This window comes from Acinonyx jubatus, chromosome A1 (assembly GCF_027475565.1).
Source record: "Acinonyx jubatus isolate Ajub_Pintada_27869175 chromosome A1, VMU_Ajub_asm_v1.0, whole genome shotgun sequence".
Classification (NCBI taxonomy): domain Eukaryota; kingdom Metazoa; phylum Chordata; class Mammalia; order Carnivora; family Felidae; genus Acinonyx; species Acinonyx jubatus.
In genome coordinates, this window is record NC_069380.1 from 16,244,591 (window position 1) to 16,263,441 (window position 18,851).

General features: G+C 37.1%; 1 protein-coding gene across 5 annotated transcripts in view; it reads right to left on the reverse strand.

Moving 5' to 3' along the window:
- Nucleotides 1-18,851, reverse strand: part of TRPC4 (transient receptor potential cation channel subfamily C member 4) — a 198,358-nt gene that overhangs the window by 95,699 nt on the left and 83,808 nt on the right. For 4 of the 5 annotated variants that reach the window (XM_015070943.3, XM_027064725.2, XM_027064723.2 and 1 more), the window contains exon 3: nt 11,457-11,975. In XM_015070943.3, coding sequence (XP_014926429.1) covers nt 11,457-11,975 — 519 coding nt within the window. Of the gene's footprint in view, nt 1-11,456; nt 11,976-18,851 lie in introns of those variants that run through there. The other variant, XM_053214643.1, reaches the window with a different exon arrangement.

Genomic DNA, 18,851 nt, shown 5'->3' on the forward strand with positions numbered 1-18,851 from the left:
GACTTCTTACATGGCATCTCAGGTTTCCCACAGAGCTTACATAGAAGCTGCAAGGCTCCTGACAACTGAGCCTTGGGAGTTACAAAAAGTCACTTCTGTTGCATTCTGTTGGTCAGGCAAGTAGCCAAGGCAGGCTCTGAGCAGAGAGAAGGGTAATTAGAAGGCACCTCAATTTGCAGCCATCTCTCATCTACCACATCAAGCTTTGGAGATGATGGATATAAAATAATCAAGGATGGCTCAGGTTTCTAGCATGACTAACTGGGAGTGCCTCCTACTTATCAGAGATGACATAGGAGGACCAGGCTTAAAGAGAAAGATAATGACTTCATCTTTGGATAATAAGAGTTTGAGAAAATAATAAAGGTAATATTGATTTATATAGTTAAATCACAATTAAATAGCACAGGATTTTATAAAATTCATATGCCTTTGGGACCTAATCTTTGTGTTTTTTTCTCTCATCTTCTATCACACCCCTGACTTGTGATCCTTTTACTCAGCACTCCTCTGTTCCAAGCACTGGGCTTCCAGTGCTAATCAGGTCAGAAAAGATGATACGTAGACAGGGGAGGGAGGCAGATAAAAAAATAATTAAACACACAAATGAATAAAATGATTTCAGATTTTGTTAAGGGCTAAGAAGGTAATAGCATTGTGATATGAAAGGAAATAACTAAGGGTGTGGGGGGAGGAAGAGGGTAGTAATTAGATTGGGTGTTCTGGAAGTCTTCACTGAGGTGATAATATGAGCTGAGACATCACAAAGAAGCCATCCACACACACCAGGTAGAGGGAAAGGCTGGAGAGAGGCCATGGGGTGGCAATGAGGACAGAGGACAATGAAGACACTCTCTTTGCTCTCTTTCTTGCCTCCATGATCTGCACACATGATCTGTAATGTCTTGTTTTGACTTCTTTGCTTGGGTGACTCCTATTTTTCTACTGACACTCAGTTAAGGCACTTTCTTTTCCAGGAAGCATTCAGTGGAGTTAGGAACCAATTTCCAGGGCTTTAGGAAGGCAGCTCCACCATAGCTTCTGTGACCCACACTGAGACAGCCATTCATTTATCTTCCATCCTTACCTAATAATCTGGTAGTTATTTTGAGGGCAAGACTTTTGTCTTTGATTTCAGCATCGCCAGCGAGTAGCAAACAGTAAGGGCTCTCTTCAATGAGTAAGTGATGACCAAATAAGGAAGGGAGAAAGGGAGGGAGGGGCAGAAATGAAGAAAACATCAGGAGTGTTCTTACAAGAGGAGGTAACATATGAAGTGTTAGTGAGATCTGGCTACGGTGATAGTTTTAGTTCATGGTCAGCATTTGCTGCATGGTTAAGTACTGCAATGCATACACATGGACTTTATTTTATTATCTAAGTAAGAGTAAAATTCCAGATTCTAGGAAACTTCTAGAAGAAATCTAAACTTAGCCTAGGGCTTGCTGTCACCTCCGTTTTTGGCACAGAATAGAAACTCTGTAAACATTTGTGGAATTAATGGTACCTGGAGGGAGAAAGAGCATCTCTTGGCCAGGGCCCCTGACCCTCCTCTGCTAGCTTCCTTGTGGGTTTACTGCCAACAAGATTTCTACCCTCCGCCCCACCCCCACCCCCACAAGCTGCCCACCAGGTAAAGAGGAGAATGTGGCCAAAGAGCTTCCAGGCTGCATGTCCCAGAGCCTCCGGGAAAAAGTTCCTGAACTTAGAGAATGCCATGGAGAAAAACAATAGTGTCTACCATTTAAAACTGAAGGAGTCCTGTGGTCAAAGGGAAAGCAGGCCTTTTTACAAACATTCAGGAAGCAGACAGCCTGGGAGCTTGAGTCAAGATGAAGGTAAAAAGAAAACCATGGAGGAAGAAGGCCTTAGTTTTTTGCTGTGGCTGCAGAGGGCAGGCCACTGTGTTCTCCTAAAGCTGAAGGAAAAAAGGAAACGGAAAGTTACAGAAAGCTCAAGAAAATAATCCTATGTGACTGTTTCACCAGTTCTGTACTACCTAGAAGCAATCTGTAAACTTAACACAGCTTCAGAATCATGAATCACCAAATTACAGCACAGGCATCCCAGAGGGTTTTACTGTACATTGCTGATTCCAAGAATTCAAACAAACAAACAAACAAACAAACAAAATAACCTCTATTTAGAAAAGTTGTGACTGTTCCTCATATGGTCAAAGCAAGGGTAAGGATAAGCTAAAAAGTTTCCTCTCTGATGCATAATTTATAAGGGACCTTGAGCAGAAGTTTGTATCTCAAAGCCATCAACATTTCTTGTGAACAGTGTTTCTGTTTTATAGATTTCCAAGACAATCTACTGGGTTTTTGTAGTTTTCTGGGAAATAATGTTGGTTGGAATAAGCTGTTAAGTGGGTAATTTCAAAAACTGGTAACTCTTAGTTTTGCTTAGTGATTAGAGACAGAGAAAATATGAGCAGTGATAATGACCCAGGAAAAATAACCCTGAGATGTAAATGTGAATTTTGTGCAAAAGAAACAAAAGAAATGGATCTCCATTTAAAAGATCCCATCTCAATAATGGAAAACAGGTGACCTTACTGCTACCCTTGCCTGTCAATCATCATGGAGATGGAAGGACCAGTTTCATACAGAAGAGTAATTCATTTGAATACTGAGAGAAGGTGTCTGATACACAGTGGATTTTTCAAAGCTATTATCATTAAATTTATGTTTTTAGTTTATATCTGTGGCAAATGAAAGCTACATTGAAAGTGTTGCTAATCCTGAGGATATTTGCATTTTTGTCAGGTGAATAGAAGAATATACCTCTTTGAAAATAAATTGCTCAACCCTTTCCTTTTTGTACTTATTTAAAGCAGGATCAAATAAAAGCTATATTTTATATCTAATTTAAAGTTAAGACTAGCTATTTTACATTTCATAAGATATTCATCTGTCACTTGCTCATGAATGCAGTTTAAAAGGATAAATTTATACAATGTTTTGGACATATACAATTTAATATTTAATTGTGGGAAAAGCCTAATCATTTTCAGATTCGAATTAGAAGAAAGTGGTTGCATATCATTAAATGAGTTGCAAAAAAGAAACAAAACCCTTGAACCTTTGAATTCCAAGCTCTAAAAACCTAGTGTTAAATTAAATGCCTAGTGACCTGTCATAGTTCTGTCAGCCAGGCTGGTGAGTCCTGAACAGGCATTTGCTTCAGCCATGACACAGAAGCAGGTCCAAGAATGTTTGGTCCCTACTGGGCTGAGGCACGGGAGGGAGTCTGTGAGCCATGTTGTCTCCGCTTGGCAACAGCAGGTGTGAACATATACATGAGAACAGAGAGGCAGAGGCCTAGAAATCGGTCAGTGAGCTTGCTCAGGAGAACAGTGGGAAAGAGAATTCAGCTGGAGGAATGCTGCTTTTTATCACTTTCACAAGTCTCATAGTTATTTGTAGCACTCAGTGTAGCCTTATGCATTCAAATCCTACTGTATGCCTCACTTTTTTAATGAGTGCTATGATTCAGTTCCTGATTCTGAGGTGCAGCAGGATAGTGATTCCAATGCCTAACATATATTGAAAAACGCAAGCCGGAAGAACAAATTCAAATCAAACCCGTATACAATATGAGTTACTTCTGAAAGTCTATAATGGAAGCATTAGAATATGGACAACCTTAAGGGTTGGAATAAAATTTATACATTATATATTTTTGATGAGAGTGTATGGTTTAATATAAATGGGTCAGTGTACTGACTATACCGATAGACTGTAAGAAGGATAAACTTATCTTTGACATATAACAATGTAATGGGAGCCACGAAGCTTAGATGACTATTCGTTACAAATATTAAAATGTTTAATGACGAAGCCTACCCTTTTTGCTGCATAGTATACAACAGGATGATGCATAGCATTTTCCTGTATGTGTTTGGTCTTTCATATTGGGGGCCTATGAGGGGATAAAAACAGTGACAATGATAGTGATAGTAATAATTAATAATAATAGATAGCTACCCTTTCCTGGGTAAATATACCAGGAAGTATGCTAAAGTCTGGGCTTGCATTATCTTGAAAAACGAAACAGAAACAAAGTACAAGAAACAAAACACCTTTCCTAGTGCTGTAGGCATTGTACTGGAGGAAGTAAAACTAAAGGCAAGTTCAGTTGGAGAAATAAAATGTGAAAACAAGAAGCAAAGCAACATGCACAATAAAGCTACCATAACAAGAGAAAGCAATAATTAATTTTGACTTGAGAATAGATGAAGGGAAGCCTTCCCACGGAAAGTGGTATTTGGAAAGAGATCTGAAGGACATAAATGTTTTCAAAACAGTTCAAAAACAGTGAAGAGAGAAAAAGGAGAGGAACATGGTAAATAAAATCAAATTGAATTCAAATAAATCAGTATATGTTAAATAAGTAAACCAAACAGTGGCAAAGGTATTTTCAAGTTTACTTATACAAATGAGTCTCAAAGTTATTTCAGTAGGGGAATGTCAGTTATGAGGAAAGCATCATATGCAGTACCTTCTCATTTTTCTCCCTAGCATTACTCTCTTTGCCATTCTCCTACAGTAGTTATTTGATGTCCATGAGACAGTGTCTCTATAGGATGAGGTGTTTTTCCCTCCAAGTCATCCATACTTTGATGTGGAATTTACCAGGCACAAGGAAGTTATGAAAACTATATTTTAGACACCATAAACTTGAACCAGACTGAAAAAGGAGGCAAACACAAGATTAAAAAACAACCAATTGTTAATAATAATAATAATAATAATAATAAGTGATCAGCTCCTCTGCCTACTTTGTAGCAAAAGCAAAGCTTTGCATGGCTGCAAGCCAGCCATCCAAATCTGCTGTAGGAGACAGCCATTGTTGGCCAGCGCCATCCCAAGGTTTTGATACAAAAGCCAGGGAGCAACATTGTCATTGATTTCTCTGTAATTTTCTTGTCAGTGATGGGCAGTGATGTACCCTTGAGGATTGGCAGTTTCCAAAAAAAAGTACATACTTAGAGTGCTATTTTTCCTTAACTACTACTGGCATCTGACTATGGATCTCCAGAGGGAGTTTCTCTTGTAGATTTCAGGTAGAGAGAGGGCATGGGTAGTATGTTTTATTCATTTTTAATATGAAATCCATACAGTAGCTAGTCCAAATTTGAACATTTATTGCTCCTTTTCAAATAAAATTTGAATTAAAAAATTTTTGGCACTATAAACTTACCATTAAAGAGTTTATAGAATAACAAAACAAAACTTATGATATACAGTTAAGTCGGGTTGTAGGCAGTTTTAAGAATACAAATTTCCTGGGGCGCCTGGGTGGCTCAGTCGGTTGGGTGTCCGTTTTGGCTCAGGTCATGATCTCGCGGCTTGTGAGTTTGAGCCCTGCGTTGAGCTCTGTGCTGACAGCTCAGAGCCTGGAGCCTGCTTCGGATTCTGTGTCTTTCTCTCTCTCTCTGCCCCTCCCCCGCTCACACTCTGTCTCTCTGTCTCTCAAAAATAAACATTAAAAAAAATTTTTTAAAAGAATACAAATTCCTTTGTTTCTGCTCCATTTATTATTTAACTGCTCCTCCCATTGACCAACCTTCTTTTATTTTTGTTTTTGTTTTTTGCATGAATCTCTTCTTTTACATATATATGTGTGTGTGTGTGTGTGTATGTATATATACATATATATATACATATATATATACGTATATATGTGTGTATATATATATATATATATATATATATACAATTTATTGTCAAGTTGGCTAACATACAGTGTATGCAGTGTGTTCTTGGCTTGGGGAGTAGATTCCAGTGATTCATCACTTACATACAAATCCCAGTGCTCATCCCAACAAGTGCCTTCCTCAATAACCATCACCCATTTTCCCCGTCCCCGCCTTGTTCCCTCACCCCCATCAACCCTCAGTTTGCTCTCTGTATTTAAGAGTCTCTTATATGCCCAATCCTCTTTTGATGCCCTCCCCTTCACATCCCTTTCTCTCCCACCCAGGGGATCCCCTGGTTGTGTTAGGACTATATTCTCTGTGATTCCCCTGTCCCCAAACCTACCCCATAGGTCTCCTTTCTGACAGTAGGTTTGGTTCTTGATTCCACATCAAGCAGTTTTGAATAAATCAAGAAACATAAAATCATAAATCTTGAGGGCTTTAAAGACCTTTGATTCTGGAATGTTTGGAATCAACTGAGTTCACCGTGCTATGGATGGCATCTGATTGACATGAATCTCTTCACATTTCTCTCATTGCTCCATAACAAGATAAACAAAAGATAAGAAGGACTGTTGAAGTGTTGATTTTTCTCCTGACTCTTTAGCAACTCTATTAGTTAATTTATAAGACAGAACCCAGATTAGTACCAAACTTTAAAGTTAATGTTGCAAAGCTGTTTCATACTTTCACAAAAAGGAAAATTAAGTTGAAAAAAAAATATGCTGTTGACTATGTACAGATTATTTTTTTCACTTTAATTTGAGAGAGTGATAAAAAGATTGAGTTGTAATGCTTTCACACAAAATAATGTATTTCACTGCTTTCTATTATTATTCATCATCTAGGCTTCTTTAATTTGGACTAGTTACTTCACAATGTGTTCAGTCATGTACAACTGAAACTAGGTAAGGTCTTTACTGTGAAAATATGTAAGGAATGCAACAAGCTCTCCACACACATGCACTTATCTTACAAATATTAGGAAAGAACAATGACAACATACAAGTGATTTTTAACTGCCATAAATTCTGTATCTGCAAAAATCATACCAGGAACCAAGAGACTAGTTCCTTGTTGAAGACATGTCTTCAATCATGCTCGCCTTTATCTAATACACAGGAAGAGAATCTGTTCCAAGGAGGTGGATGCTTGGCTCTGTTTTTTTCCAGCTTCCTTTGACACTATTCATTTTGATAAGTCACATTGGAATGGGGTTCTGGCTTCTAGTCCCAGTGAAGGGGACTTTCCCTGCTTTTTCCTCAGAGTGAGACGAAAGAGATTATTTTTTGAAGGAAAAAAAAAGTGGGTTAAGGAAGATAGGAAAAGGATTTCTGCCCTCTTTGAAGAAATCAAGTGCTTTATCACAATGCAAAAATTAAAAAAAATCTTAATGTTGAAATGCTTGGCTAAATTATGAAGAAGCTGAGTCATGAAATAAACTCATGTGCTCAACTGAACTAGGCTAGGACCTCCACTTTGATCAGATTTACCCCATGTTCATGGGGATGACGTCTAGGTGAAGGCAATAGTGTGTGATGGTTAGAGTGGCTTGCATAGTTAAGACCTGGATTTGCACCCAGACCCCAACATTTAACAGTGTTAACAATGCACATCATTCAACACTCAAATTCCTCACAGGAAAAAAAAATCATACTTTATAGGTTTGTTTTGGAGGTTTCAGTGTAATAAACCATGTTAACAACTGTAAAAGGTGAAATGAAATAGAGTCACTTAGGTCAAGAGGTTTTAAAAGGGACCTGGGAGGCCATTAAAGAGGTAGGCTTTATGCATGTACTCACGAGGGTAGAACTGTTAACTTTTGAACTGGGCCAAAGCGCAAATATTCCAAGGACTCTGCAGGGGAAATCTGCAACTTGCTATCATAATGGACTTTTGCTTAGTGATGGCCATAGCAACCAATTATGTTTAGTCAAGATTAGTTCTCTGCCATCAGCACCTATCAAACAACTTATCCAAGCATTCCTTTCTGTCTTTAAAAACCATTGACTTTTGTTCCCTGGTTCCCTAGAATGCAATTTGGGTTGTTACTCAAATCTGTGCTCCCCAGATTGCAATTCTGAGATCTCAAATCAATCCTTTTATTTTATTTCAGTTCTGCCTCTTTTCTTGGCCGACACAACTTAACCCAGTTCTTAACATATATTGATTTTGAATTGCTGGCCACTAGATTATGTTTATTCTACTAGTATATAGTCAATACAATTATAGCATCATTACTCCAGTATTCATAGAAACAATAAAATCCTCTCTATGCCTATAAAAATATCCGTGATATGCAATTAACGCAGGCCTTTCTTTTTGGATGATATTACAGAAATACCAGAACAAGTCTGCAATCAAGTCCCAGCAACATGAATTGTTTCAGTATTTGAATTCATAAGAAGGCTGTTATTAGGTAATTAGGTAACAATGCAATTTAGTCAGACAAAGAAATATGCAGGGAACCTTCCAGAATTAAGAGATTCTGAAACTTCATTCAGGTGCATTCATTTTGAACACCTTCTATCTGTCAGAACTGAAGTATGACTAGTAAATAAGATAAATGTGTTCCTGGCACTCACACCTGGAGGAGAAGAGAGAAATGATCAGGGTTGATCAGGGTAAAAATGCAATGGAAAATAGAATGTGTGGAATGAGGGCATTTATCCAAGAGATTCTATGGAGGGGGATTGCTTCAAGGAATCTCCCTGTGGGAGGGAGGACCTGAGATGAGCTTGAAAAAGTGAATAGAACTTAGCTATGTGAAGATTAATAAGAAGGCATTCCAAAATCGTAAGAGACAGACCAAAGACAAACCTCGAATGTCTTTAGACTAAAACGAGGAAAACTTGTGATGAAAAGACACAAGGCAAGACACTTATGCCAAAGCACAGTTTCATTTAAGATACACGATCTTAACAGAACACCTTACATCAAATCTTCTGAAGTCAATGATTTATGAATAATTAAGGAATATGTTTCATAAAATACAACCTATGATTTCAAAGAGTTTATATGAAAGTAAAACCTTATTCTTGATTTTATAATGCTATTAGTCATCCAGTGTTACTTTGCTTTGGAAAAACTGTTCAATCCAAGGGAAATGTGCTCTTTGAAACTGAATGAAAGATAGTCTAGAACAACTCTGTAAGAATTTTGTTTTAATTTTTTTCTCCATTGTAATTTGGAAAGAGGAAAAGAGAAAATGCAAATGCGGTCTTTTAAAAATGTATCTTTTAAAAGATATTACTAATTCTTATTTTCTTGTCACATGTTACGAGTTTTTAGCCGCCCTTCATCCTGTTGTATCATTAGGGTTGATCAGCCTCCAATTCCACAACTTCATATTAGCAAAAGGTATAAACATCTTGAAAGAAGTCTTAAGAAATCATCAAACTCTTTCTATAGCTTTGCTTCTGACATCTCTAAGGACTTAATTTGTCACTTTTTGTTTAATAGGCTTTGAAGTTAAGCATGTGTTGTGTATTTCTGAAATATACAAAAGAGCCTAGGCAAAAAAACAACAAACATGTTTACTAGGAATGAACATTTTTAGTGGTGCAGAAACAAAACTGAGAACAGTATATATTGAACATTTTATTGTCTCCCTGTAATAGGCTATAAGCTCTAGGGCACAACCACACCCCAATGGAGTCCCAAGTGCCCTGAGCATTGCCTGCCGTGTGTTCCTTAAAAATCCAGCGGCACCTGGGTGTCTCAGTCCATTAAGCGTCCAACTCTTAATTTTGGCTCTTAAGGTCACAGGTCATGATCTGGTTCATGAGATTGGCCCCGCTTCAGGCTCTGTGCTTATAGCATAAAGCCTGCTTGGGATTCTCTCTCTCCCTCTCTCTCTGCCCCTCCCTGGCTCATGCATATGCATGTGAATGCTCTTTCTCTCAAAATAAAGAAACGTTAAAAAATATGTTCAAAGAGTTAATGACCGAATGAATGAATGAATGAACAGAATGCATAAAAATGATTTGTGAGTAAAAATATACTCAGATGTTAATATGTTAGAAATTCAGATTAAAATTTTTTGTCTTAGACAGCTTTTTGACAGGAATTGGGCAGCTTAGCTTCATTTGATGAAATGTCATGTAGTATTTAATTATGAGGGTCTGGTAAAAGACTCTATGAGTATTTTGTTCCAGTGCTTTCACAAAAGTCATTGTGGCTAAAGACAAAGTTAAATAAGTTATGATATCAGGACCAAATCAGTGAAGGCATAAAACAAAGGTAAGTTGGTTCACTAACTGCAGAGGGAACAAAAACACAACAGGTTTTGGGTAGAAACAAAAACAAGCAGCCAGCTGCTACTGTGTTCTTTCTTTCATTTCATGGATTTCACATCCTGGGAATTTTATTCCACTCACCATGGGTTCTAATACATGTTGTTACTTTCAGGTATCGTATTTAGTACCTCAAAATCTTTAATCAGGGGAAGTTTTTCATCAGTTTCTTATAGTTGTATATTAAATCTATTCTAGTTCCTTTAAGATATCAAGTCTCTGAGTCCTAAACACAAGAACCGAAAAAAAAAAAATTAGCTGATACTGTTGGCATGTCTCAAACTAGCGTGTGTGATTTTGGAATCAGAGGGACTGCACACAAAAGAAGCTACTTCCTTCATTGATAGGGGAAAAGATCATTTTAATTAGTTTCTGGCTCCCATGACAACAGGCCAAAGAACTACAGGAAAAACTCGAGGAAGCAAATTCAGGTATCTTGAACCTTAAATATTTAGTAAGTAGCAGTAGATAAAACAGCCAAGGCTAATGTGAGATAATCAGGGCTAACTTCAAAAGAAATTGAATACGTTTTTTATTCAGAAGCCTCTTTTTCTTTTTCATCTTGCATTATATAGTTTTCTCCAACTATTTTTCTAGAATAGATAATTACTATAATTCAAGCATGAACAGAGAACCAACATTTTCTGAAGACAGAAGTAAATAGTTTTTTTGAGAACTCATTTAATTCAGTGATAGAAACAAAAACAATTATGCTGCGTGATGAATAGAATAGATCTGGGGTTTCTTTACTTAATATTCACTCCATGGAAATTTCATGAGAAATTTATAACTCTTTTGCTGTTAACTTCTTTAACCTCTTATTCCTGACAAATAAAGGAAATAAGCCAGATGTAAGAGAAGTCTTAGTACTTTCATCTGCTGTTGAACTAAGGGCTTTTCTTTTCTTAATAACTTCTAATCATGTATTTTATTAATATAAATAATGTACTTATAATTTGCTAAATACTTATAACTTACTAAGAGCCTTCACACGCATCCCCACGTTTTATACTTCCTACAAATCTTTGAGGAAAATATTTGGTATATATAAATAAATATAGATAAATATTATAAATGTTAAGTCCATTAAGCAGATGAGAAAATCCAATCTCAAAGAGATCTGAAAAATAACAAGACCCTCTAAAGTAACAAGACTTACAAATGGCAGAACCAGAACTTTTAGTGAGAGGAGTATAAAATTCATTAGTTTGCCCATTATACCACAGTAAATGTGTACATTTTAACACATAACGCCAAATACCATCACCAGTTATTAAGCCATTTCTTGCCATTCTTCCATGTGTTTTATAATTACTAATCTGGTGAACAACAAATATCATCCACTTACGGTTAAGTAGAAAGTGCTCGAAAACCCAAACTTAATTTTAGAGTACCTGTTTACTTCACCGTTATTACGTCCTATGGCGTTTTGATAAAAAAGTCTGGCCAACACTCACCTCTTTTTGCCGGTACTTTATAGCCAATTTTAGTCTTGCGAGATCATTTCCGCTTTGTTCTTCTATGAGACTACTGTCATCTCTGTAATTAAGAATGATTTCCAGTTCTCTGGAGCTCCTTGTCTGATCCAGTAGGTCCTTAGCGAACTGTTTGCACTGTCGGGACAGCTCTTCATACTCTGACTTGAATTCGTTCTCCACCTTACTCAGTTCCTGAAGCTCCCAACTTAACTGAAAGGCTGTGAGGAAAGGGTCTTCACTTGACAGTGCGATGAGAGAGGGGCTGGCCAAGGCCTTGTAGATGTTGAGTCTTGAGCGTGAATGGCGGAGGCTATCCACATCTGAACTGGAGACGCATTCGACACAGTTACAGCGGACCTCGTGGGGTCTGGGCACCGAAACTCCTTTCTGAACTAAAAGCTTTATTATCTCATAATTATTTGTATGGGCTGCCAAAATGATTGGTGTAATGTCTGGAGTGAATTCAGAGAACTGCTTATCAAGGAGTATGGGCGGCACCTAGAAAAAAGAAGAAAGCAGAGGTGATGAATATTTATTCATTTGTTCAAGCCTGTGAATTTCAAACAGCACGCTATAGCAACGCTGAACAAAGTTCACAAATCTTTTGCCAGGCTTTTTTTTTGCAGGAGAGAGATGTATTTTTTTTTTTTCTGCCAGAAGACAAGAGAAAATTAGAGAGAAAAACTTTTCAATATAACGACACATTATTCTTTTTTTTTTTTTAATTTTTTTAAACGTTTATTTAGCTTTGAGAGAGATCCAGACAGAATGAGAGTCAGTTGGGTGCAGAGAGAGAGGGAGACACAGAATCTGAAGCAGGCTCCAGGCTCTGAGCTGTCAGCACAGAGCCTGACGTGGGGCTCGAACTCACGAGCTGTGAGATCATGACCTGAGCCGAAGTTGGACACTCAAGCGACTGAGCCACCCAGGCACCCCTAATGACACATTATTATCATATTTGTTTAATCTGAATTATGACATTTTATGAAATCTTAAAATAAGGGGGTTATGGGAACTTTTTACTTGATGAAAGACTTTCTTGCTTCCAAGTTATTTCCTGACTGGCAATCTTTGCTTTCCTTTCCTGGAGGTATGGACTCCCTAAATAATGAAGAAATACACTGAAAAATAGTTAATGATTTGTTTTAAACCCAAGCTTTTCTTGTGCAACAGAAGTCTTTTAGTTCTGCAGTATTTTTTTTCTTTGTATATTTGTTTGTTTATCTACTGAATTCGTAAAATCAAGCCTCTGATTACAGGTGGCAGTAGAACTTAAGAAGGCCAGCCTCAGGCTTTCTGTTTTTATCTATCGCTCTATAGTATATTTTCCAGAGGGCAACAGGTGCTCCATTGCAAACATCATCATTTTACCAGAAGCAAATGGTTCCCAATGAATCAGGTCACCAGTGTGTTTACGTGCAATTTCCTTTGGGTTTTACTCTAGGAATGGTAGTGACAAAAATAATAGAATAGGCACGATTTAGTCAACATCCGTTAGGTACATTAACCCTCACTATTTATCATTCACATGTTATAGATGTGATTCCTCAGTGAGGAAGACCTACTATATGATCCCAGGTCCACCTGTCTGACATCTCACCCTCTATGTATTACCCTACACCACACCACCTTCCAATTTTTGGTTTAACATTTCTTCCTCTGGGCACAGAGTGATGGAAGGATCTATGAAAATAAATGCTATATAAGGATAAGTTAAACAGGCATGGCAGAAAAAACGATGACTAAAATATGCTGTAAAATATGAAGGAAACCATAGAAGGATCAAAAGCAAAACAACTGTGGGGAGAAAAGCAAAACTCATGTGACACTTTAATTATACTACTTTTAAACAGAAGTATACTCTTTATATGAGAATAATTAAACCTGTATGCTTCTAATTTATCTGACCATTTAGAATATCTATTTGTTTTGGGGCACCTGAGTGGCTCAGTCAGTTAAGCATCTGACTTCAGCTTAGGTCATGGTCTCACCATTCATGAGTTTGAGCCCCACGTGGGGCTCTGTGCTGATGTGTGCTGACAGCTGGGGGCCTGGAGCCTGCTTCACACTCTGTGTCTCCCTCTCTCTCTGCCCCTCTGCTGCTCATGCTCTCTCTCTCTCTCTCAAAAATAAATAAACATTAAACAAACTTTAGAATATTTGTTTTATAAGAAACACCATATAAAAATTAACGAGATGTAGTTGTCTATTTAAAAGGTTATTTAAAATGTATGCAATCAGTTGATAAATATAGTACATACTAGTTTTAAAATGTGATTATAAATACAAAGGAACAATACTGTTGAGATAGCATTATATATTAAAGTGGGGTCAATACATACTTCATTACTTTTTAAGTGAACAGTTTTCACCTTAAATATGAAGTTAATTAAAAATTTATATATTTATTACAAAGAGAAAAATGTCATTACTCAGAACTGAACAAGAAGTGATCTTTTACTAACCAAAACTTTTTTTTTCTAAGGCAGACACAAGGGAAAACAAAACAATGAAAGTAAATAAGTTCCTATATTAAATGCATATTTTTTATAGTTTTTAAAAAAATATTTATTTTTGAGAGAGAGAGACACAGGGCACAAGCAGGGGAGGGGGCAGAGAGAGGGAGACACAGAATCTGAAGCAGGCTCCAGGCTCTGAGCTGTCAGCACAGAGATCAATGTGGGGCTCAAACTCATGAACAGTGAGATAATGACCTGAGCCTAAGTTGGATGCTTAACCGACTGAGCCACCCAGGAGCCCCTTAAATGTATATTTAAGTGATAGATGCAACTTGAAGTGGGTTCTGAATTCAATGTAATTTCATTCTAGATTTCTCTAGGTTTCAAAAGCTGTCAACGATTTTAATTTATTAACCATAAAATTCAACTTTGAAAAATATTTCAAGAAATTTTGTGAAAAAATAAATATGACCATACTAAAAAGTATTCATATTTCAAAGTGTATTTATTTTTAGAGAGAGAGAGAATGCGCACAAGTGGGTGAGGGGCAGAAAGAGAGGGGGAGAGAGAGAGACTCCCAGGCAGGCTCCGTGCTGTCAGCATGGGCGGTGCCCAATGTAGGGCTTGAGTCCATCACCATGAGATCATGACCTGAGCCAAAACCAAGAGTTGGACACTTAACTGACTGAGTGCCCAGGCACCCCAAAGGCGTTCATATTTTACAAGAAATGTCCTAGTATTAGAGATACAGTAAAATAACTGATAAAATATGTGAAAATATACCAAGAATAAATATTCTGTTGATGAGTTTTAATATTCAGTAAATCATTGTGAAATTTTAGTTTCCTAAATATACAGGCATCTTTAATTTTGTCTTTTATAAGGGGATTCATCTTTGAAAATAATTTTTGAGGGAAACTGTTTTATAAGACCGCAAATATAATAATAATTTATTGGTCCATAAAGAACTTTTTTTAATTGTGTCATTTTAATTGTCTTAGAGTTTCCTCTTACTCTAAAATGTATTCTAAATTCAACAATAAATTATATGCTGTCTTTACCATTAATTTCTTGATGCCCAGCTGGTCAGAGAACACTAGCCATCGGGGACAGTTTGATCTTAAATGTCCCCACTGTAGGAGTGTGTGGGGCCTCTGACCAGCTGGCCAAGCAGGCGCACATCAGTGTTTATACATGTCCCAAAGGAAAGGCTCTGGGCTTCTCTTATTCATTAAGGAAAGTAGTAATAAAACAAAAACACTGTTAAAAAATTGCCTGTTACTTGAGTAGTAATTACATGCCTGCTTCAATGATTCCATGGTGTTTGAAAATTGGGAGTTTTCTTACCTTATCATCACTTCTACATTTACTAAGTCGTATTCCTCTGTATGTAAAAATATTCCCCTCCTCCTTTTTATTATTGCGTATCACTATGGACCATGGATTCTTCCATTATTTTTTAACATGTTGTGATGCATTGCAATAATTATTAATTTTGAACTTATTGAGGTATAAGATACATTCATTAAAATGCACAAATGTTAATGTGATGCTTGATATATTTGAAATGTGTATGCACCTGTGTAACACAACACAGAGAAAAATCCAGAAAAGTGACTGCACTTCATGAATCTTCCTCCTGTCACCTCCTAGTCATTTTATTTATTTATTTATTTATTTATTTATTTATTTTGAGAGACAAAGTACAGGTGGGGGAGGGGCAGAGAAAGAGGATCCCAATCCCAAGCAGACTCCCCACTGCCAGAGCAGAGCCTGACGTGGAGCCTGAACCCACAAACCATGAGACCAACGGCGAGATTATGACCTGAGCTGAAACCAAGAGTCAGATGCTTATCTGACTGAGCCACCCAGGTGCCCCCATTACATTTTGTGATCACAAATCTAACTGCTATCACTATGGATTACTTGTACATACTTTTCACTTTATATAAATGAATCATAAAGTATGTCCTGTTACATCTAGCTTTCTTTGTGAAACATCAGCTCTTTGAAATACATCAATATTGTTAGTAATCATTTTTGTAATTTCAAGTCTGCATAATGTTTTCATTTATGAAGATAGGACAATTTATTTAACATTCTCTTCTTGATAACATTTGTGTGATTTCCAGTTTCTATTTGTGGCCAGGAATATTGCTCCTATGCACATTTTTTGTCCGTGTCTGCTAATACATATCTAGGAATGTAATTTCTGGGTCAAATAGTTTTCTTAAGCAGTTATAGAAATTTTCCTATCACAAATTATACCGGGTATTGCCAATTATCCACCTATAAGTCTATATATCTCCCTATTTGTTTATGCCATTCCTTATGTCAAGAAATCATTTTGAATTCTTTTATTTATTATTTATTATCAAGGATGGGTGTTGAATTTGCCTAAGGCCTTTTCCACCTCTATGGAGATGATTATATAATTGTTCCCCTTACTCCTAAAAATATGGTAAATTAAATGAATGAATTTCTTTACATTGAAACATTCTGCTTTCCTGAAATAAATCCCATTTGGTCAAATGTGTAATATTTTTAGTAAGACTAAAATTTTTATTTACATTTTTTGTGTCCATGTTCAGAAGTGAGATTGATTTATAATCTTTACTATGCTGTCTTCAACAAATTTCTGTTTGAATACTGTGCTTGCTTCATAAAAAAGCATATGAGTTCTCTCTTCCTTTGGGAGACAGGGAGATGTGCCACTCAGACCTTTCTTCGAGAGGATTTACTGCCTGCCGGTAAAAAGTGTGGTCTGTTAACAGGCCCCAGCTGTCCACCCCTTCAGGTCCTCCTCAGTTTCGGAGCCCAGGACAATGACTGCACAAGTAAGCTAGACAAGAGCCGAGCTCTTTCCACACAACCTGGGAGACCTCGAGTAGATAAGTTTCCTCTGAGCTCCCCTTTACACTGGCAGGGATTTTTGTCAGTTCTGCATCATTGTCTAATAGCCTCCCTTTCTCAATCCTGCTTCCTCCCCTTTTATTTTCAGAATGTCATTTTGCAATAAATCTTTTGCAGTCATCTAATTTTATCTGCTTCTTGAAGAATCCAAGATGTGATTGATCCGTTTTCCACACCGTGGGGGAAAAATAAGTAGCACTGAAATCATCTGATATTTGAATGTTCAAAACTGTCCTATGAAACCCATCAAGAATGCTCTTCTTTTATGGGATAGTTACTCGATATCGTTTCCTATTTATTGCATACCAATTAGCTGGCTTTTCTATCAATAATGGGGTCAGTTTGTATAAACTGTATTTTCCTGGGAAGTTATTCAGTTCATCTGAGTTCTTTTGGAAAAGACAGCTATACAAATGCAAGAATTTAGGAAATGCTAGGCTCACAGTGTCCTTCCTGAGGAATCTACTATGGGATGAGATGATGGGGTACATAGAAAAGGATGAACGGTGGGCATTAAATGTATGTAACAGTTCATCAAAGATCAATACAAAGTTAGGAAAATGTACATTTTTAAATGTTCTTAAAAGGAAAAAAAAAACCGAGAGAGACTGATGGAGAGAAAGGAAGGTATGGAGCAAAAGGGTTTATGCTTAACCAGCTAATAGACCAGAAGCCTTAGTGAAGCAAAAGAGGGACACAAAGGTTTTCTAAAAGGTATTAATATAAAATACAAACTATACTAAATAACAAGAAAATACAGGTTTTGATGACCTTCAAGTCTTCCCCTCCACTATGGCAAAGATACATTTTCCAAAATATTAATCTCTCGGACAATTCCCTTTCTTAAAATGTCACCATGGCTTATAACTACTGGGATTCAATAATTCACTCATACATCAATCAACAAATATTTATTGACTGTGTTGTCTGGCGCTGTATTAGGCTCTGAGAAATTAGGAAACGAAGCTGAAACAGTCCACACCCTCAAAAAGATGACTGTCATACTTGCCACATTGCCATGTCTCTCAACAAACTGAAAAATGTTTACTAATTCATTATAAATCCACCACCATAATAGCTAACATGTGGAATATTCAGAATAATAAGAAACAAGTGTTTGCAACATCACTTCAGATACAAGTTTTCATTGTCCTGAAAATATTCTTTTTGTTAAACTTTTTAAAAGTGTTTTTATTTTGGACAGAGAGAGAGAGAGAGAGAGAGAGACAGAGCATGAGTGGGGGAGGGGCAGTGAGAGAGGGAGACACAGAATCCAAAGCAGGCTCCAGGCTCTGAGCTGTCAGCACAGAGCCCAGTGCAGGGCTCGAACTCACGAACCGTGAGATCATGACCTGAGCCGAAGTCGGTCGCTTAACCGATTGAGCCAACAGGTGCCCCTATTCTGGAAATTTTCCAAGTATTTGCCAAAATCTCAGGGTAGTGTTTCTGTCTTACATTCTCTATAATGGACCAGTAGAGTTAGAATAAACTATTAACTGTGAAAATATGCTATAAACATAAGAATTATTTGGTAACTTTCATTCAGTATTAACAAGAATTTAGTGTTCTGCAACATTTTACATTCCTTAACAAGTAGCAAATACACTGGAAGCTGAAAAATGTGGAATAAGTAGTTCTTTTAGAAATGTTAGAATATTTGGGCTACTATTCTTTTTTTCTAACTTAGCAAAATGCCTGACAGATAGTATGTGCTCTATGCCATGATACCGTTTGCAAAGGGTGATGTCATAGAATCAGATGTCTGAGCTTTCCATTGAGCAAATGAATCAAGTGCAGATGGCAAAGGAACCGACCACAGAAGGTGAGAAACAATGAAAGGTAAAAGAGGCCCTTCAGTGTTTTGCTCTTGCAGCTTGGACATTTATCAGTTGGTTCAACTTTGCTATGAATTAAATACTCAGAAATTTTAGAAAGTCTAAAATATAAGGCATTGGATCTCAGAAACCCTTAGAAAATCCAGAAAATGGGCTGGCTCCCTCTT